Consider the following 21,105-nt stretch of genomic DNA (forward strand, 5'->3'; position numbering starts at 1 on the left):
CATGTGATATGCAATTTCCCGGATGTGCCAGTTGGAGGTGCTGTTTTGTCGCGATAGAAAACGCGATTTTATTTTTCCCCCTAACGCAAGTAAATTACAAAGAAAATGTATGGAAATATATTTTTAGCATAATAGAAATAGTTCTTCAATCTATTCTGCTGACTCATAAAAATACAAGTAATTACACTTTTTTCCCATCTATTCATTTTCTGATTCCCTCACGAGTTGATTAAAAAAACACATTGGGTTTTTAAAAATTTATTAGCAAACACAACGAATGAATAATTTACAGATACACATTATAGACATGAATATTGAGCTTCTGCTTTTTTAGAATGCAGATTATTGTGTGACATGAGCGTATATTGTCTGAGACTTCATAGAAAGGCACAAATTCTCTCCATTAACGATGGGATCCTGTCAGTCATAAAGATGAGCTCTTTCTTGCCTTCTTCTGATCGAGCTGAGAAGAAAAAGTTGGATAAGCATTACATACAAATGTCAGAAGAAACATCCACCATACGCGTGACCCTTACTCATTGGATGCTGCAGCCAGTTGCGGTCCATGTAGTAGAGGTAGCAGCTCTCAAATTCCTTCTCGCTGTAACAGGGCACGGACACCGGGATAAACGGGTCCATGTTGTCAAAACCTCTCTAAAACCAAGTTCAGCGTAGAAGCAAGTTAGCATCTTCACGAGCTGTGTTTCAAGTGGGTAAAAAAAAAAAATAATCACACAAGTGAACTCTGACCTCTCCCATCAGGTCCTGGGGCAAATAAGCTAATTTGGGCGGGTACACAGCACCGGTATGAGACAGAGTGGTGATGATGGCACCTCCCGTCTGAAACAAGAAGTTACATGTAAAAAAAAAAAAAAAAAGGGGGGGGGGGGGGGAATATAATTAGGCGACGCATTAAAAAAATGGTGGATGTTTTTCTCACCCAGTCGTTCCTCATCATCTTCCTCAGGTTATAGATGAGAGTGAGCTCATCTGGATTCACCTAATAAAAAACAAACATGAGTACGCCGATCCAAAGGTGGTGTGAAGCGTGGCTAGATTTACTCACCTCGCTCTTGTCCTCCTTTTTCATACTGGACTGGCCCCACAGGGCGTTGACCCCATCCACAGCCACGGCCAGGCGAAAGTCACAGCCCGGCTGCCCGCTCTGCTGCCTCAGCTCCTTCATCAGCGCTCCCACCACATCGCTGCTGCTCTTCACACGAGTGATGCCCTGACACAGAAACAAACCAAAAATATTTTCAAGAGGGGAAGTAAAAGTGATTAATGACACGTTTAAACCAATGCCGTGGAAGCTCTGCTGTCCATGGCTTAAAAACATCCGAGAAGCTGAAAAATAACAACCTGGTCCACCAGCTCGCCAAGAGGTCTTCCCTCCTCGGTGAGCTCTCTCTTCGTCCACACGTACCGCTGCGTCGTCTTTAACTGGAGACGAAAAAGTAGCGCTTTGATTATGATTTTAACGTGCCACCATTGTGCCGTTGTGGATCATTGTCTGGGCACCGATGATGATATTTTAATTTAGTCAAGTAGATTATAAAGTGCCAACGCATAATGACTTCCATTAATGTCTCATTAAATAATTAAGCCCATCGTGCCTCGCAGCTGCCGCCGAGCGCCCGCTGCTTTATGCGAGTCGGCACGTAACCCGACCTGCTGCGACGACACAACGAAGGCTCGTTTACAGTCTACACGTGGCTTGTTAGTTATGGCTTGTCTATTTAATGTGACATTTCCCCCATCTACCTTGGACAGGAAGGGCTCATTGGTGATTTTGAAGTTGCGCAACCACTCGGTGGCTTGCAAAGGCTGGTCCAAGCGAGAGGCGTTGAAGGACGAACGCAGCAGCTCTTTGCAGTTCTTCACCCAGCTGTGAGCTACATGAAAAATAAAGAATTCTCTTGAATAAATTGCCAACAGAGACCCCAAGTTTTTTTTCCCCCCTCACCATCAGGTATATGCAGAACCAGCCATCCCTGCGTGAAGCAAAAGTGGACGACATGACAGAGAGATAAAGTCTTTCCGCCGCCCTTTAATCCATCTGAACAAATTCATTAAGTCCATATACAGATAAAAATTGCCTTTTGTTGTTTCTTGTCTTTCAGACTGTGTGATGAGTTTTTTAAGGATACAGAACATATAACGCTGTACTGGTTTGCTCATATCCGTTTCCTTCAGGTAGGAGATGACCTCCAAAGCAGGCTGCCTCACCATCACGGCCGCTTCGGTAAACGTCTTCACCTATACACAGTAAGCTCTCGGTTGGAAAAAAATCAGGATGATAGCTGGGTGGATGTGTTAAAGAACCAACCTGTTGCTGATATCGTCGGGGGAGCCCGTGAGGGAAGAGCGTTCGGGTGTGTGCAGAAGGTATTGTGTAAAACTGTCCAATGTGTTTCTCTGACTGACAAGCCTAAAACGAGACATAAAAGTGAATGAAACAAAATCACAACTTCACACGTAACAAATTGTGTTTGACAACACGTGTTCATGCTGATGTGGAACAGGAGCAGCTTTACTTACTGGATCGTTCTGCTGTGTTCTGAAGACTGAGAAGGGCTCAGGTTCTGGCTCAGCCACCAAAGCTTCCTGCTGCTGGCCCAATCGACTCGTATGAAGCCATCGAGCATGTGTCAACTACAAGAAAATATAAAGGGAGATATTATATTGCGAGACAATGTGCACTGTCTGTAACATCTTTTTTCCAAGCTTACCGTTTGCCGAAGCCTGAAGGACATTCTGTGAAGAGCCATCTTCTGTAAAGTTGAGGATATAACGCAAACTAAAACCAAGCGTTCGACCCAAATGTGTCCAAGATGAACTCTACAATGGCACTAGCCTGTCACCTTTGGTAAACATGTAGCAGCTAGCTAGCTGGTTAGCTAGCAGGCTAGTAAGTTGCAGACAACGCTCTTATTTTTTTTGAATACAAAAGCACATACATACATTTACCAACACGCCTGGTTCTTAACTGTTGTTTCTAATAATGTCATCTACAAGTTTACGTTCCGGGATAACGTGGAAGAGCACCCGCACGCACGATTACGTTAGCAGTCAACGTGCCAGAGACGTCAGGGGCGCCGCCATCACGCAGCCAGCCTGACAGGAAGTGACGTTTTCACATGCGCCAATCAGGTTACACTAAGCAAAACAGTAAAATGGAGTTCTGTTTTTAATTACTTTTATACATGAGCTATATTGAAGAGTTTTTACACTGTTGGAGTGCATAAATATTTTGTTTGGACGGCTGCATAAAAATCTAAGAATATTCTATTTTTATTTAAAGTCAATGTGGGGGTGATGAGGTAATTAGCCCCCCCCCCCCCCCCCTCTTTCATAACAGTAGTCGTTCACAAAAACACTAGTCTCAAGCTGTTACTCACATTCCACAATCAAATTTTGTATTAAAAATTACCAGGGCAGTAACCTTATATAACTGACTTTAAAAATCCCTTCACAATCATCCACCCATACGCCCTTCAAATACCTGTGTCTGCAGGACTGGACTAAAAATCACTCGTCCATGGCTGCTCCATATGGCCCGTATGATACTGCACATAATCTACTCATCATGTTGCTGCAAAAAACTACCCACTTAATTCTTTGGCTTTCTTCCAAAATTCCTACACTATTATGAGTCATAATACATCTGGCTTCCCATGTTAATTGCCCCCCCTTCCTCTTTTGGATGTCACATGACCTCCTGCGGTGAAATATACAATATAACTGTATTCCTCCAATATCACATTTGAACAGGGATGTGTAGATTTTTATATCCTCTGGTTAAAGATGTACAAATGTACGCTAATCTGTTTTAAAAGGTTAGAGTCCATACGTAATTTAGACATTGTTGTTTGCTGGATGTTTTGGGGTCAGTACTCTGACTGAAAGTGTAGCAGGCAAACAAAGGGTGGGAGGCAAAGTCAATGGATGAAGATAAAGCATTAAAAAAATGTTTGCTCCAGGGCCTCCCGAAGCATTAGGTAATCGTCCATGCAAAGCTTGAGTACCAACCAGGCCAAGCAGGGAAAACTGCCCCAGATACCAGAGCCCCGAGTCGGCATCTTTTGCAGTCATGAAATTAATACATATCCTCCCACAAGTGCACAATCTCACCATCAGTGATAACAGTTGAACGATAATGTCCTGCATTGTCTGCTCGGGGAATGGGGAGGCTCTGAGTACTTACTTTTATGATTATAAACAATAATTGCATCATATTACTCACAATGAGATAGGCCTTATTGATCCCCAAAGCAAATTTGGTGCATAGCACTAGTTTAAGTGATGATTTGGGTTTTGCTTTGCTGTTGGACCTATTCAATTTGGAATTTGACTACAGTATTGATGAAAATATGGGCCAGCCTTAATGATACTCCCTTGTCACGTTCAATGTGAGAGTCTCATTGTTTAAAACTGTTTTTATTTGAAACAATGGTCAATATCTATTTAGGACAAATGTGATGCAGAAAAACAAACCACTGAGTTGTGTTTACTGATATAGTTAATACAACAAACCAACTATTTATTGCATATTTGTGATTTTTACTTTATTTTGAAATAATTTTGTTCATAAAATTTAATGAGGCTTGGTGGTCTCTTATGAGAGACATATATACCCCCCAGGTGGTGATGCGTTCAATGCCAGTGGGACACAACGCAACTCATTCTGAATGGCGGGAAACGACGCAACTTTCTCAACCCGGGAAGTGACTAAAGAAAAAAAAAAAAAAGACAGCACTGAGAGCAACTAGCGCGCCCCCTAACGGCGGACTAAGAACTACCTACTGTATGATTATGAAAACACTCCCGCCAATGTACAACAGCTCGCTCTGTTGGGTCTCTGTTTTTATCACCTTTTTTACCCGTCCGATCCACGCCACGTCATTCACGCTTGACGACCACTCAGTCGTCACACGGGTGGGCGGAGGTGGTGGTACCACACAGTACGACGAAGGCGGGTAAGGATCCGGACAGCAACACCTTCACCTCCCGTGTCTTAAACGCAGTTTGCTCCGGGACGCTGATTTTTCGGGGGTTGTTCGGTAAGTAGCCTGCGTAGCTTTCATTCCGGATTGTCACTGCTACGCTGCGTGGGCCTGTCAGCGCCACGCAGCATTGCTCGTGTACACTTTGCGCTAATTTTATCCCTTGTTGCCGAGTGTGTCTTGCGTGTGGACGATGCTGTCTTTTCCCGCCAGTAAGAGGAGGGAGAAAAACAACAAGGTGGCGCATTTTCACTTCCGTGTGCGTGTTGCCATTTAGGAAAAAAAAAAAACTACACGTGTGTTGTTACGTGTCAGTCAGGCGTGATTTTTGTCCGTGGACGTTCTCCTGACAGGAGAGTGCGGCAACACCCCCGCTGCCCATACTCGAAGTAGCTCCAGTGGAAATGTCAGCGAGCCTACGCAGCTGCCATATGGGTACACAATGTACGCCTGACACACTCACAAGGACACACTATTGCGCGTGTAACACTCAGACTACAGGTGGAGGAAGGAGGGTACTTTCATTGATAGAGTGGGCTACTCTATGTGGGTTCCGAAACTTGAGGTTCGGGAACCAGAAAAGGTCGGTTTTTAGTAAGGCTGCATTAATAACAATACAACTGTACAAATGCTGCGATACTACGACACTGATACTCTTCACCAGCCTGATGTGTATTGTGGTGCTTTGAGATAAGAGTGACCCAATTTGGACTTTTTCAAGATATGAGCTGTGTTTAGGTGTTTTTTTTTTTATGCTTTGACTCAAAATGCTCGTTACACAACTTGTCTCGACTCACTTCACAACTGGCAGCAGTTTGGCAGATAGCAAAAACAGATTCTTTAAGGCCACGTACACTTGAAGTTTACTGTCAAACTAAACATAACATGAAGACGATTACCGTAAATTCCGGACTACAAGCCGCACCGGACTATAAGCCGCACCAGCTAAAATTGGGGGATATTTTAGTTTTTTTCTTATATAAGCCGCACCGGACTATAAGACGCACGTGCACACGCGTCTTTTTACAAGGAAAGTTTTAGCTTTTTATAGTTTTAATAACATACTTTAACATGTCTTTCTAAACACTGCCTGTGACGAAGGGTTTAGAGCCCTTTGACGCAGGTCACCTAGCGTGCATTCCTACTAAAGCTCATAATAGTCACAAGCAACACAGCCAGAATAAGCAGCAGCCATAGTAGTGTTTCAAAATAGTATTTTTGTTGTTGTTTTTTTCTTCAAGATACCGCAGTGTATAAAAGTGATCAAGTCATCACGAAAAAAATCCTTTTATAAGCCGCACCTGACTATAAGCCGCAGGGTTGAAATTTTGTGAAAAAAGTCGCGGCTTATAGTCTGGAATTTACGGTATTCATTGTGTATCCCACAAATCACTTAACATCCACTATCAAATATCAGTTGGGTGACAGATTTTTATCCATGTTTAGAGGAAGACTCATTCAATCCATCTCTGATTACATGCGTTTTTTTTCTAGTCATGCTCCCATGACGCATGACCCAATTGTGCCACATGAGAGCAAAAAAAGAAAATCTGAATTTTGTCCATCAGTGGAAATCCGGCATTAGTTACATTGAGGGTCAATAAAAGCGCTCCATGGGGGGTTATTTCAATGTAGATTTATGATACCATTGACCTTCCAACTCAGGGGAAAACCCATTTGAGTCCAATAATCAACCACACATTCATTTAGCTACAGTGGCTTTGCACTGGATTGGTACGGTAAAGGTTCCACTATTGTACACTTGACTTTTACAACTATGGGAACTTACTGCACCTGCTTTTTTTTTTTTTTAGCTTGTGCTAAAAGTGCAAACTGTTACCAACTGAAGATTTTCATTCTTACGGCTGCAATGTAACTCTAATTTGCACAAAGTAAATAGATTGAATATCAAACAGCCAAATGTAAAACAGTGGCTGCTAAATGAGCGCGTCTTGTGGTTTTTGTGAGGACATATACTTCCGCAAGGCTTTTTAACACCGCATCCTGACATCCAGCTGAGCTCCCGCGCCGGCGCTGTTGTCAGGCAGATGCTCGCAGTTATTGATGATGATAAAGCCGCCGCCGCCATTGGATGGCGGAAAAGACGGCGGGGGCCATTATCATGATTTAATCGTCGCCTCGGCGCTGCTGAGGAGTCCAAGCTCACTCTGTGTGTCAGGTCCACCTATCATCCTGTCACGGGAAATAACTGCCGGTCCAATGTTGGGATAATTTAGAGTTATGTTTGGGGCGGAATAGTCCAGAGAGTATAAAAGATTGTTAATATGCATGCAGAATGGATTTCTCTCAAGTTGAAGGACCTGTCATGAGACTGTAAAGGAAGCTGTGCAGGGGTTTTCGATTCTACAATGAACTCGGGGAATATGTTCATATATATTTCAATATAGCCAATTATTTGCTACAATTTTTTTCTTTCTTTTTGGAATTCAGGGCTCGGTCCTTAGTCCCTAATCTACTTCCCAATGATTTACGAGATGGTCATTAATAATGATACTTAACTCTATTCAAATTTCACAGCAGGGTTTGGCGGTGGAAATACTTTCCAAAGGTCTTACGTAATGTCTCTTACTGGAACTGATGTTGATTTGAGCTCCTCTGTCTGATTCGAGCAAATAGTTTTTGGGGGGATGTGTGTGGAGAAAGGGGGCGGGGGGGGGCTCTAAATGAAAACATTATCTCGAATTCTCCTGAGGCGCTTGAGTGGATGTCATAAGAGGCGCAAAAATGCTTGGCAAGGTGTGTTTTTTTTATTGTGAAATGAATGCCTCCCTTGATGCGAGCGCCGACGTTATGAAGGACGGGCGAAGGCTGCATCCATTTGCTACCCCGGGGGGGGCCAAATTTGGCCTGAACCAAAAGCGAGTTTGTTTTGGTGGGCTGAATGTTATTTCAGGGCGTGTTACTCGCTCTAATGTCACATTAGACGTCCATTTACAATGGGGTCAATGAAAAGCTTACTTGACTCAGAGGAAGCAATGGGAGGAGAAGGAATTTGCGCTCCTTTCCAAAAATAAGTTTCCCCCCTTTTCCCGACGCGGTGTTACCATGACTGAGAGGGAAGGGGGTGGGGGGGGTGTTGCGGAGTAGCGTGAATGGAGGGATTTAAGTCGAAAAGGAGGAAAAGAATGAAGTGTAGGAGGAAATATGGTTGTGATTAACAAGAATATAGTGTTTGAGTTGAGCGTTAAGCTGTGCGGTCGGTCGACTCAGAGCGAGAGAACGAGAGAGAGAGAGAGAGAGAGAGGGGAGGGGGCTAATAGAGAATGCATGCGAAAGCTTACTGCCAAAAATGAGACGGGGAGTTTTTCGGAGAGAAAAGAAAGTACAGCCCAGCACCAGGAAGAGAAGAAGGAGTAGCTGAGAACAGAAGGCGCAAAGATGGCGGCAGCTTGCGTGCCTGATATCGAAGGGACTGGAAATATTTCACTGCCGTAAGTTAATCGTTTAGTGTTTTACAATGATGTGACTAAGTCTCGCTTCCAGGCAGTTGAGTGCAGGCATTCTGGGAATCGTGTTGATGAGCCCCCCCCCCGGGGTCTTCGGTGCGATGAGATCATCTTTGTGGACACACACTGTAGCGCCTCTTTGCAGCTGCCCGTTTGAAAGGAGGACTTTCCTCTCGGTTCCCGCGCCGCCGCTGCTGCCGCCGCTGTTGCTCGGCATCTGCGCTCACCGACTAATCGCTGGATTCTATTTTCTTCTCTCGTCTTAACAGGCGTTTTGTCAGCTCAAGCCCAAAGGAGAAGATCTGTCTTTGCCGGATGAACAAGCTCCACTGAGTGTTTTTTTTTTTCTTTTCTCAAAGACTGACCTCCACCTGCAGGAAAACTCCTTCAGTGGTATTCTGGGAACTATTCAGCTGTTTTCTCCTCCCCCCTGACTTCTCTGATGGATCAGAGAATGAAGGGGGACAGCCCTCTAATGACAGACTCCGCGTTGGATGCCTCGACCGTACCTGAGGATTTTGAGCAAGACCAAGAGAAAAGAAAACGCGTGGAGACGGACGATTCGGACGTGGGTAAGAAGGAGGACAAGCGAGGAAAGAAGAGGGAAGGGGACAAGGGGGCGGTGCTGGAGTTGCTCATTGAAGGGCGCTGTGGGGGCGCGGGGCAGATATGTGGCAGAGAGACCAGCTGCCCCGACGGGAACGTGCGACTCCGCATCGGAGTGCAAGCCAAGCGTACCAAGAAGCCGCCCAAGATCTTGGAGAGCTACGTCTGCAAGCCGACCATCAGAACCTATCAGAGGCAGCAGGGCCGAGGGTGCGCGTTGCCCACCAGGACCGCCGCCGCCGATCCGGTTGACGCGAGCAGAGAGAACCGCTCGGGCTCAGATGTCACCCAAACGGCATCATCCGCAACAGCACAGTCCTTAACACCAGCAAACGCGACTGTTCCCGCCGTAGCCTCGGTCCAGCCGGGCCCCAAACAGGTGAGTTAAACCTGCTTTAATGGCGTAAACAACTCGCCAACAAAATCTTTACGATATGCCGACCTTGTTGCTTATTTAACATCCACGCGTCCCCCCCCAGCTCTGAGACTGGGCCGCTAAAACCGAGCGAGGACAATAAAAGCGTAAAGCAAAACAATGAGGTGTAACTTACTATTAAAGCTCAGTAAAGCTGACGGGAGCCACGGAGACGGGTGATAATTCTCTGCGGCTCCGTTTCTAGCGGTGACGCTCGCTTCGGCGAGAGCGCACCCATTCAAGCCCGTCAGCTGCTGGCATTCAAACTATTATTGTGTAAGATTGCTTGGAAACAAGCATCCGAGCAACTCCCCTCCCGTTTAATGGGAAAGTACCAAATCGGATAGACGAGCCGATAATCGAGTCTTTTTTTCAATTCTTTAATCGTTGATTCCTCACAAACTTTGCGCTAGAACGTTAACGATGGTGTGGACGAATTTGGGTTACGTCACCGCTTTAGGAACGGGACCCTGGCCAGGGTAAACGACCCCCCCCCCCTTCCACCCCGCCCCCGGGCATTTTATTTCAGCTCGCTGAGAGCTTCCATCTCTTCTAAGGGAATAGCACATCGTCCAGAAAATGGACGGACGGATGGATTATTAGCCCAAGCTACTTCCAAAAGTGGACTCGTACATTATTCATGCCAGGGGTAGCCGAGCGAGCGTTGTTGTTTTCCTTGCTCACCACCACACACGCTCACGTCACTTAGCCGCGCCGTCCGTAAGGTCAAATGAGCAATTGTCTCCGTACTTATAAGCAAAGCGGCGCATTTAACTAAACGGGACCTATAAATAGGACAAGCGGCACAGCAACCGGCTCGGCCATTCCAGGCATTGGTCGGTGGGTCCTTCTGACGATAGCCCGAGGGGAAGCTTATTGCTTTAGCGGCACAAACGCCACTCGAGCTGCCGCCGAGCAAAATGAAAGGACAAGTACAAAATGTCAGGCCTCCTCATCTGTATTAGCGGCAATTTATAGCAGCCAATGGCGGGGCTCTCCTCGCTGCCCGACACTCTATATCAGTCCCTCTCTTCTATTTTTACATCTCCTCCTTTCTCTACCTGCTCTCATTTATCTTTCACTCCCTTTCTGTTCTCTTCTTCCGTCTCTCCTTTCTATGTCACCCCCCCCTTCCCTCCCTCCTTTCCGTCACCTCACTCCCTGTGTCCTCCTTTCTCTGCCTGATTGAGTCACTTTGTCCTCAGTCTGGACTTAACCGGGCGGACAAAAACAAAAGCATTTGGGTAATTGTCTCGCCTAAGCGCTGTCGTCAGTTCGAGCGTTGTCAACAATGTTTATCGTGACGCAGATTGTGTATTGTCGATTTTTCCAGGTGCCTCTCAAACTGGCGGGAATTACAGAGGCCGCCGGTTCGTCAGAGAAAGCGAAGAAAGAGAAGATCCACGAGCAGTCGCTCAAAACGTGCTCGTCCACTTCCGACCAGGAAGCTTCGGCCGCTCTTTCCGGGCCGGGCGCCGAAACCGGAAGGGAAATCGTCAAAAAACACAATGGCGTGGTACACAGCAAAAAAGGACTTTGCGCTGAAGATAAACTCCGAGATGTCAAAACGGTTAAACACAGCAGCTCCGTTTGTCCGTCTCCAGGTTCTTCTAAAACAGAAACTTGTAATTCCGCTTTGGATATGTCACCCGCCGGGTCGCAAGTTCAGGAAACTTCACTAAAGCGCTCGAATGACAAAAAGAGAGCTAAAGAGCGGAAGTTAAAGAAAGACAAACGAAAAGAAAGAAAACCCAAGGGCGATAGACTGGAAGCGGAGAGAGGAACGAGTGATGACAGAAAGGATGAAATCAAAAAGAAGAAAAAAGTAAAGGATGGAAAAGTGCGACAGGGTAAAGACGGACATGAACTGAAGATTGGAGAAAAGGCCGACAAAAGCAAGATGAGCCTCGAGAAACAACGAAAAGAGGACATGTGCTCGGGGGGCGGGGCTAAATGCGATCAACCGTATCAAGTTGCGGACCAAGGAAGATCTGATGAGGGCAAACAGGCGGAACCGCAAGCCACCATTGCCGACAGCGGGAATGACATCATCAGGTCTCCTCCAGCCTTATCTTCTGGCCCGCCCCCTCTGTCTCCACCATCTTCTTGTCCAGAGCAGGACAGCAGACCACTCAAGAAACGCAAAGCCCGAAGGCCCAGCTGGACCAAGCTGGTTCACCGAGCTCACAGAGTAGAAAATCAGGAAGCAGATTCTCCGAGTTTCTCTCCCAAGTTGCCGACTCACTCGACTCCTTCCTCGTCAGTTTCTTTCACGGCAAAAGCATCTTCTCCGGAACACAACCCCAACGTATCGATTCCTAAACAGTCGGCACGAAAACGTGGCCGACCCAAATCCCGCACCATGATCTTCACCGATCCTCCTCTAAGACTTTCCCCCGAGGAGGTTGCCTTCCTGGAGTGCGATGACATTCAGAAAAGCCCGGTTCTGGACCGGAGCCCAAAGAAGCGCGGCCGTCCTCGCAAACAACCCCTTCGGAAAACAGACGACACGGAGAAGAACGGAGATCCTCCCAGGCAGCTAAAAATCAGGAGGCTGATCAATGAGATGAAGAAAAGGAAGAAGAAGAGACTTCACAAGGTCATGATGTCAAGCAATGCGGGAGACGAGAACAAGCGCGTTCCAGCTTTTGCAACTTCTCACAGAACCTACAGACCCATCGAACCTCCGACAGTGCCCACGCTCTCTGACTTGTCCTCCTCCTTCGGGACCAAGCTGGGCCCTCAAATCAATGTGAGCAAGCGAGGAACCATCTACATGGGTAAGAGGAGAGGCCGCAAGCCCAAATCCCAAACGGCTCGTTTGAATTCCCACAGCTACGCTCAGTCGTCTTTGTTCGGCCAGCCCACCGAAACCTCTCTCTTCGTGTCCAACCAGCCGCCGGTGGCCCCTCACCCGTTTCCATCCCCGTCCCTCACCCACTCCAGCGGGGCCCAGAGCCCTTACAGCGAAGGAAGCGTCACAGAACCCAGCTCCGCTCTCCTTTTCCCTCCGCCTTTCTCCCTCCCGTCGCCATCGTCTTCCTGCACGTCTCCCCGTCCCCCGTCCAGTTCCTCGCTGTCCCCCTTTGTGAAGAAAAGTTGTCCCTGCCAGGGCAGGCAACACTTCCCTTTTCACCAGTCGTCATGTAAGCTGTCCTCAACCGGCGCTCCGCTCCATCCCGCCCCCGGCTCGCCCGGCCACCTCAAAGACGCCACCCCGTCACCTCGGAGCGAATCCCATAGCGAAGAGACCTTGCCTAGCGACAGCGGCATCGGAACGGATAACAACAGCGTCTGCGAGCGAGCGGAAATGAGGGGCGTTAGAGGCATGCTCAGGTTGGGCCAAGGGTCCGGCGGGATCCTCGGGGGCCCCAAACTCTCCTCTCTCGCCGACCCGCTTGTGACCAGACATAAGAATCCCACGGTAAACCCGACTTCCGCGGAACGCCACCGACATAGGCACAGACGGCGGGATTACAGCTGTCCCTCTTCCTGCAATTGCCTCTGTCCCTGTTCCGGACACAACAAGTGCACTCATTCAGATTACTTCCCTCGCATCGCCCACAACGCACCGAAGAGAGCGAAAACCAAACACAAAAAGAAACACCAGCAGCTACTCAGGCAGGACCCGGAGTTCCTGTCTGAACTGGAAGAGCTCATCGGTCAATTCGGCCAAGTCCACATCGGCCGGCGAGGCTGGACCAGATCGGAGTTGAATCGGGCTTTCGACGGGGGCCGGCGCCATCACCCCTCGCATTCCCACCGCTCCAATATTTTCCGGATCAATCTGAACGGCTTCTACTCGCCTCACCATTCAACCTACGCCGCTAACCCTTCCTTCCCCGCGCAGTCTTTCTACCCCTGCCAGACGTTGCATTGTAACAGAAAGCCGGAACGCAGGCAGTGCGGATGCCCGTCCAAGTTCCAGGAGACCGTGGACAACGTGGGCTTCTACAGCGGCTACCCGCCGGCCACCACGCTTTACCATCATCTCCCCGGCTCGTACCCGCTCCCCTCCCCTCACCAGTTTGCCTCGCAACAACACCACCACGCCCACCTCCTCCTGAACCCCGCCAGGTTCCACAGGCGGAGGAACAGGCTGCTTAGGGACGGCACCCTCGGTGGGGACATCGAAGGCAATTTAAGCTACCCGTGTGACTGCGGTCACAAACATAAACACCGACAGAGGCTATGCGAACGCAACGTGGAAGACGAGGCGGCGTTAGAACACCAACAGGAGACCAGAGAGACCTTCTCCACTTCTAAGTCGAGGTTCATTTTGGGGCAAGGCGGAGGGTGGAAGGGGACAAAAGGAATCGGGGGCGTGCGCTCCAAAGAGTCACCATGGTTACGGGAGAAAGCAAATAATTCCTTCTCCGCTGCCGCATCGTCATCATCGTTGGCAGAGAGATCAAAACACGCGTCTCTCTTCTCCGTGGGGCTGGGCTCTTCTCACTTGTCTTCGTTTGGAGGGGGCTGGGGCGCCTTGGGACAAAGTTGGACCAAACTTCGAGGTGCGGGGTTCCCAAACACCAGCTGGGGATCCTCCGCCGGACGCACGGGCCCGATGATCCCCTCCGACCCGGACGACGAAGACGACGGTCACCACCCCCACCCGAGCAGGACACCTCCGTCCCCGACGCATACCAACCTGTTCACGTCGGTTGACGTGGCGACCGGGGGGCGTGGCTTGAGGAGTGAGTCGGCCAATAGGAATCTAGGAAGCGCTGACAGCTTATGGAGGACGGACGAGCCAGCTTGGACGGAGAGGAGAGACGCAGGTGAGATGCTGCTAAATTCACCAATGAAAATATGTCCAAATATTATACAACAATCAAATGTTTATTATATTTTAGAAACATTCGAGGGTTAAACATATGTCTACGGCCCTTACCTTAGCTCCGCCCACTTTTCACAAAATATAATTGCTATCAATAGAATATCTGGGAAATGTTTTCAAAGATACACCATATGGATGATAGACAGGCCTTTGAGTTTATTTTTATTTTTTCTGTGATATACGCATAATTTGTGATTTTGTTCTTGCAGTTTAACTACAAAAAAAAAAGGGTTGACTTTTTTTTTTTTCCAAGCACACATTAAAGCCGATTGAGACGAGATCAGACTTGTCTTTTTATAGGCTCCTTCTACTGAGCGGCGGATGTGTTCTACACACGCACAACCGCTCGGCAACCGCTTTCTTTTGGATCCCCCCCCCCCCCCTTCTAAAAAGTGTTATGGCGTCTTGATGAGAACCAGCCAAAAGAAATCTTTCTCTGGGCTGTCGCGAACCGCACCGTGTTGGAGCCAAAGGCTACCCAGCGAGCACGGTCATTAGTTAACCACAAGATTGGCTATTTAAGGACGGGCCGCCGGCCGACAGAGATTCAATAAGCAAAGCGTGGTCGGCCTTGTCGGAGGCTGTGGAAAAATGGCAAGAAAGTTGAAAGATGAGCTCGGCCGTGATTGATGGAGGTCAGTGTGAGGTTGCCCGGACAGAACGGAACATGTTTGGGAAAGACCATCAAAACTGAAGGCTAATATTTGTGGTACTGACTGTAATTATTTTTTTGCTTCCATACATTGTGCTGCTACCAGATGTTGCCCCTCCTCCATGTACACAAAGAAAATTGTAAGCGTGCTGGGTTAGTTTTTGTATGCATGCGTTTTCTAAATCACTTTCCCAGAAATAGCGTGAGCCGAGGAAACGCCGTGACTCATCTAATCTGTGGCCCATCTGCATGAGTCAGCCGAGAGTGCTGTCACCTCACGCCTCCTGCGGGCCTCATCGCTGATCCACATCTGTCTCATTTCCTCTCTGCCACTTTTCACCCCCCCCTCCTCCATTTCACCAATCACAGCTTTCCAAGGTGACCCGAGAAGCCGCGGGCAGCTCCGAGGCGTGCCAAAGACGCACGGCGCCGATGAGAAAAACAAACGAAGACCCGGTCGACCCAGGAAACGCCCTCTGCCCTCGGCTTTGCCTCCCACCGTGTCGTCGCTGGACCTCGCGCGAGGGAGGAATGGCGACGCCGGAGGGAGGCTTTCCGACCTTGACGGAGCGGCTGTTAGCGCCGTGCGACAGGTGACGGATCCGGAGCCGCGAGCCAAGAGGAAGCAAGGACGCAAGAGAAAACATGCCGCCTCTCCCTGTCGTCAGAGGTAAACGCTCGCCAAACACTTCCCTCTCACAATTCAGCCTCTCGTTTGCCGTGTAACATCGACATCATATTAACCGAGCACATTTCAGCACTGTGTGCTAAACCAGTGCCTCTTCTTTCTCTTTTTTTTCCTCCCTGTCGCTCTATCTCTCGCTTCATGCTTTCCCTTTAGCGTCGCCGAGGACGAGACGGGGCGCCTCGACGCGCCCGCCGAGCAAGCCGCATCCAGACCGGCCGCCGTCCAGAGAGACAAGAGTGAAGACGGTCCACCCAGGAAGCCCTTTTTAAAGGCTGGCCTTTACTCCGATGATTACAAAACGACAGAGTAAGCACATCGCTGACATTCAAACCGTTGATGACATCATGAATTTTGTTTTCATTGCCAACCTTTTGTTTTCAGTCCTCCTTCCCAGTCGCCACTTTTCTCCAGAGGGAGCGCCGAGTACAAACCGGGCGAGTGCAGCCTTTTACCGGCCCCCATCCACGTTGGTGAGTCGACACGAGTGGAGGAGAAAGAAGGTGTCAATAATGAGTATTCATCCAAAGTCTCCTGCTTGTGTCTTTGACAGGGAAGTACTTGAGGATGAAGAGGATTCATTTCCAGTTACCTTATGATGTCATGTGGCTTTGGCAGCACAACCAGGTGAATAGCAGACACGTTACGAAATTTAAATCCGTGCTGTTTCATTGTGTGTCTGGTGCCGACGAGTAAAAAACAAGCGGAAGCGTAATGTCAGACTTTGCAAAATCTAAGGTGAGATCACAGACGCAGCTTGATGTATTTAGTCGGAGCGATTGATTTTCAGTCTTTGGATATGATTTGCGTGGCATTTCAGAACTGAAACCGAGTTCAGTGTTGGCGCGTCATCTCGGAGAGAATTTCAGTTTGTGGTTATTTCTAGTCGACACTGGAAAGGCTCATAATAGCCTTGTCATTTCTCATCGGATTTCAACTTGATCCGGAGAACAAAATGAGGATCTCGTTTGTGACCGCCGAGCTATCGTATTTCTTTGTCCTGAAACTCATTGGCAACGAAGCGTAGGACTGTCAAAGGCGAGATCAGTGACTTGACTTTAGTGGTATCTAGTGATTGATTAAGTTGACCAGTTTTTTTATTGGCGATTTCAGATAGCTCTGTGACATTTATTATTTTTTTTTTACAAAATTCACTGTAGAGAAGATGACACTTTCTGGTTATTTCTGTCTGAACAAGTTAATTGAAAATTATATTATATTATATTATATTATATTATATTACGTATATTATTATATTATATTATTATATTATATTATATTATATTATATTATATTATATTATATTATATTATATTATATTATATTATATTATATTATATTATATTATATTATATTATATTATATTATATTATATTATATTATATTACGTATATTATTATATTATATTATTATATTATATTATATTATATTATATTATATTATATTATATTATATTATATTATATTATATTATATTATATTATATTATATTATATTATATTATATTATATTATATTATATTATATTATATTATATTATATTATATTATATTATACCCAATGGGGAAAATGTATCGGGGGGGATTACCAGGTCCAGATATTCAAGATTAGGAAAAGGACACAATTATTTAGCAAATTCCATGCTCAGTTACCGTCTATATTTGTGGTTTTTCATTTGCTTGTTTTCCTATACCAAAGTGGTCACCGTGGCATTTTATTTCCTCAATAGCTTCAGAGGCAACCTGCCTTCCCTCTGAAGAGGAAGCGGCGCTACTGTGAGTATTCCAGAACTACGTAAATTCAAATTTTTCAAATGATCGCACTCAAATGGGGTCTCACTGTCTCACACACAGGCCGACTGAAGGAGAGGATTTTTCCTTCTCAGCACGCAGCGGTGAGACTCGATGACAAGTTGTTTGTACCGATGCATCAAATGCAAGCTCAATACCGATTTGCTTTTCCTCACTCAGGAAGAGAACTCGGGTGACTTGGCCAGCCTCTTTCCTCACCTCGACATGGAGCCCTTGAGCAGCGACGAGCGGTACGGGAATCAAAGCCGCATTCCAGTAAGAGCGATTTGACGCCGATGTGTTTCCAATGTGGGTCAGGAGCTTCGTGGTGACACATCGCGTGTTCCTGGTGAGGAACTGGGAGCTGGTGAGGGAGCGACAAATCCGACTGAGGACGGAGGGGAGGCGAGAGGGGGACAGCGAGGCCGAGGACTGGCACGCGGTGTGCGCCGACGGAGCCGGCGGGGACGATAGCTACATCAAGTCAGGTCCATGAAGCAAGTGTGTGTGTTAGTTTTTGTTTCTGTGGGTGTCACACGCTCAGTACATGCTTCCTTTCTACGTTTCCATACACCATTGGGCAGAAATACAACATTAAGAAATGAAAGTGTGACAAGAAGTTAATCACCGAGTCGTAAAACTTCCCAAAATAAAGTTGCGCCCTCACCATTATCTGACGACGTGACTCGATTACGCGCAGATGGAAGATTACAGTGCGCGCCCGGGAGGGGATTCTCGTCACATAAACGCTAAACGTAGCTGACGTTATTACGATTTATTGCCACTTCAGCCATTATTTACTGAGTGGCCGCAACGGAGATGGCGTTTTCATCTCTCCATCGCTGTCGTTTGTCTGGTCATCATCACGGCTCCCCTTCTGTATTGACACATAGATCCTGCATGACATCATTCATGACAGTTTGGGGATTTAGGGCAGGGTTCTCGTGCTGTGGGTGTCCTGTGTCATTTTTTTTTAAAAGCATGCCTGTGTGCCGCTCTCCAAGCTTCATCGCTAGCTCTTTCCGTCACGGGCTGCAGCACAAACTTAAGGGCTTTTCCAACCACAGAATGCTTAAGCGCAACTCTCGCCTTCGATTCCATTCCGACATTGGCGGTTTTGTGACTTCTGAGGGAGTGTGACATCTACATGAGGTGCGATGGCGCCTGTGTGTAAGGAAATGCCGAAACAAGGGTGTGACATTTGGCACTCATCAACCGTGTTGTGTTGAAAGCAGTTGAAAGTTGAAGAGGCAGCAAGAGATGCTAACAAATGCTAACTACAACCACGCTAATACCTCTCTGAGAATGTCAAGCAAAACTGAGGTGTACCTAATATTTTGAGCATCCTTCACATCCCAATTCCTTCTTCCCTGGATCACCGTGACTAAAATACAGCACGACTTCTCTCTATCCTCTTTCCAGATGTACCAGTGGGGGTGGCGGAGGTGACGATATCCAGCAGTGATCCCCACCCCGCCAGCGACGACACCCCCCGCTCGCTCACCGCCAGCCCCCGCGTAAGTGCAAGCTGGATACGATTATTCCGATCAGTCTTCCGATTATACGCACAAGTCGTGGATTTTTTTTTTAATCTTTGTGATCTTTTTCACGGCAGCCCACGGAGAGCCGCAACAGAGAAGATGATGACGATGAGGAGGAGGAAGACAAAGCGGGAGAATGCAGCAGAGAGCAGAGAAGAAAGCGGCTGAACGATTTACTTTTGACCCTGCAGCATTCATAAGCTAACACGCGCATTGAGGCAAGTGGAGCTCGCTTTGAAATCGCTCCAGAGTTAGCGAAGCCGTTCCTAAATTTGAATTTTCTTCTTTTGTCGACCTACAAAAACATCTTTAAACATTCGGGCGTAGCAAAGTCAACTCATCGACTCGTCGGCTAATCGTTTCAACTGGTGATAGCCCGCCTCTGATTGATTGACGCTATCTCTCCGCTCTGTGTAGGCGGGAGCACTCAAGAGGAAAAGGGACCACGCCGCAGGACACACGGACAGGTGCTGCATTTGAATTGGAAAAATAACATCAACCAACACAGCGGAGCGAGGAGAATTTCAAAACGCGAGAAAGACATCACGGCGCGCTCTGACAGCCGCTGAACCGAGCGCTCTGAAGGGCATCACACCAAGGATGAAACCATGGCAACACATCTTTTGTCCGGGATGAAAGAGAGAGAAAAAAAGAGAAGGGGAGTGAGAGAGGGAGCGAGAGGGAGGAAACAGACCAGCTAAAATTAATTTGCACTAGTGCCCGAGCACGCTAAAGACACTAAACAAGTGTGTATGCACTTGGATTGCTCCTACTTGGGCACCTTGAAGCAAACTGTGGAAAAGAACACAAACCCTTGGCCTGTTCTTGAGCTGGGAGAGCTAACTAGGTCACTAATGAAGCTTCCAAAGTCACATTGCACCTTTAGGAAAGGGGAGGAAGCTCGCCAGCTTAAAAGCACTTGTTTGGCTTTTCTTCACTTTACAAGCCAGTGAATAAGAAGACAAGGGGGGTGGGGGCTCTTAGTGATTAGAGGAATTTTGGCACCGCTGCAAAAGAATTTCTAATAAGGTTTTAAGAAAGATGTTATTTTTTTGTGTGCTAAACAAAATCTATGAACACTAGGAATGTTTATTGTGAACTATTTTCTTCAAGTATTGCTTCCTGGGAAGAAAGGAAGGTCAAATGTATTTCAGACTGACTGCCGTTGAGAATGTTTTTGTTTTTTTTTGACAATCAGAATGTCCCAGGGTGTTTAAAAGAAAACAAAAAAAAATGAGAAAAAGATGGCAAATATGAAATGCTAAGTAGAAGTGCCATGCTGTCTTGTGTCCAAGCAATATCTCCTAATAAGACTATATGATACATTATAAGGTAATATTTTATGAGTTATTTTTATGTACAGATTGTTCTTAGATTGCTCTTACTTTAGGAGCATTCGCTCGCTTCGTACAATACACAATATTTAGTTTTGTGTACATATCAAAACTATACGACAAGAGTTAATCATCCAATAGTGTTGTTCTTTTACATCTGACCAATACATTAGACAGTTGTCATTAGACTATGATTGTATACCTTTTTTATTCGTAATGTTTTTTAGACAAGCATGTTTTTATTGGTCAGTGACTTTTAAGTTTTTGTGGCTTTTTTTAAAAAAATTAACAAGCCAAGAAAGTGCAATTTCTTTGACTGTTTACATATCCTACATATATATTCCCCCTTTTCCTTTTTTTTGTAAAACAGTGCATTGCTGCAAGTTAACTTTATAGCAAAGGTACACTTAAGAGTTATCTAGTTTGCATGACATGTAACCTTTGCCTGCTGCCTCTAACACTGTACATCTGAAAAACAAAACGTCATAGAAAGATCAGATTTTTCTTTTTGCATATATATCCAATAATAAAAAGCATTTTATGTCTACCAGCTCCAAACCCTGCCAACTCTTGTGGTGCATCGAACGGTGCAGAGAGGTGGGAGTGTCCCATCTTGGCCTAATAGCGGCACCTAGTGGTGTTTATATTGCTTGGACGTGTTTGTCCTCCATAATGACCCATAATAGAGGACGTGAGATGATAGCTGCAAGGTGTGGGGGAGGGCTGTGGATATCTCCGGGGAATAATTCTCCTCTTGCTCCCCTTCGAAAA

At 46.8% G+C, this 21,105-nt stretch overlaps 2 protein-coding genes across 10 annotated transcripts; one reads left to right on the forward strand and one right to left on the reverse strand.

Annotated features, from left to right (window-relative positions):
* Positions 1-242: 242 nt before the first annotated feature.
* Positions 243-5,016, reverse strand: dap3 (death associated protein 3). Of its 2 annotated transcripts, XM_061288847.1 has the most exons (13): positions 4,875-5,016; positions 2,733-2,774; positions 2,542-2,655; positions 2,330-2,431; positions 2,151-2,259; positions 1,967-2,059; positions 1,765-1,895; positions 1,363-1,443; positions 1,067-1,231; positions 941-1,000; positions 751-840; positions 537-654; positions 243-463 (listed from the first exon to the last, which is right to left on the reverse strand). In XM_061288847.1, exons 2-13 carry the CDS (start codon positions 2,769-2,771, stop codon positions 378-380), a joined length of 1,188 nt encoding a protein of 395 aa, XP_061144831.1. In that variant the 5' UTR covers positions 2,772-2,774; positions 4,875-5,016; the 3' UTR covers positions 243-377. The 2 variants fall into 2 exon arrangements, with proteins under 2 accessions (XP_061144831.1, XP_061144830.1); XM_061288846.1 differs by lacking the exon at positions 4,875-5,016 and having other exon boundaries at positions 2,733-3,142.
* Positions 4,838-20,892, forward strand: LOC133160718 (histone-lysine N-methyltransferase ASH1L-like). 8 transcript variants are annotated; one of them, XM_061288669.1, is made up of 14 exons: positions 4,838-4,979; positions 8,743-9,458; positions 10,828-14,275; positions 15,356-15,656; positions 15,828-15,980; positions 16,056-16,144; positions 16,225-16,298; positions 17,399-17,444; positions 17,523-17,563; positions 17,640-17,710; positions 17,778-17,947; positions 18,882-18,976; positions 19,075-19,218; positions 19,418-20,892. In XM_061288669.1, the coding sequence occupies exons 2-13, from the start codon at positions 8,916-8,918 to the stop codon at positions 19,198-19,200; spliced, it is 5,157 nt and encodes a 1,718-aa protein (XP_061144653.1). In that variant the 5' UTR covers positions 4,838-4,979; positions 8,743-8,915; the 3' UTR covers positions 19,201-19,218; positions 19,418-20,892. The 8 variants fall into 8 exon arrangements, 7 of the variants coding, with proteins under 7 accessions (XP_061144653.1, XP_061144651.1, XP_061144656.1 ...); XM_061288667.1 differs by having other exon boundaries at positions 4,922-5,063; XM_061288670.1 differs by having other exon boundaries at positions 4,923-5,063; positions 8,833-9,458.
* The last annotated feature ends 213 nt before the right edge of the window (positions 20,893-21,105 follow it).

The sequence above is a fragment of the Syngnathus typhle genome, linkage group LG10 (genome assembly GCF_033458585.1).
Source record: "Syngnathus typhle isolate RoL2023-S1 ecotype Sweden linkage group LG10, RoL_Styp_1.0, whole genome shotgun sequence".
In the NCBI taxonomy this organism is placed as follows: Eukaryota; Metazoa; Chordata; class Actinopteri; order Syngnathiformes; family Syngnathidae; genus Syngnathus; species Syngnathus typhle.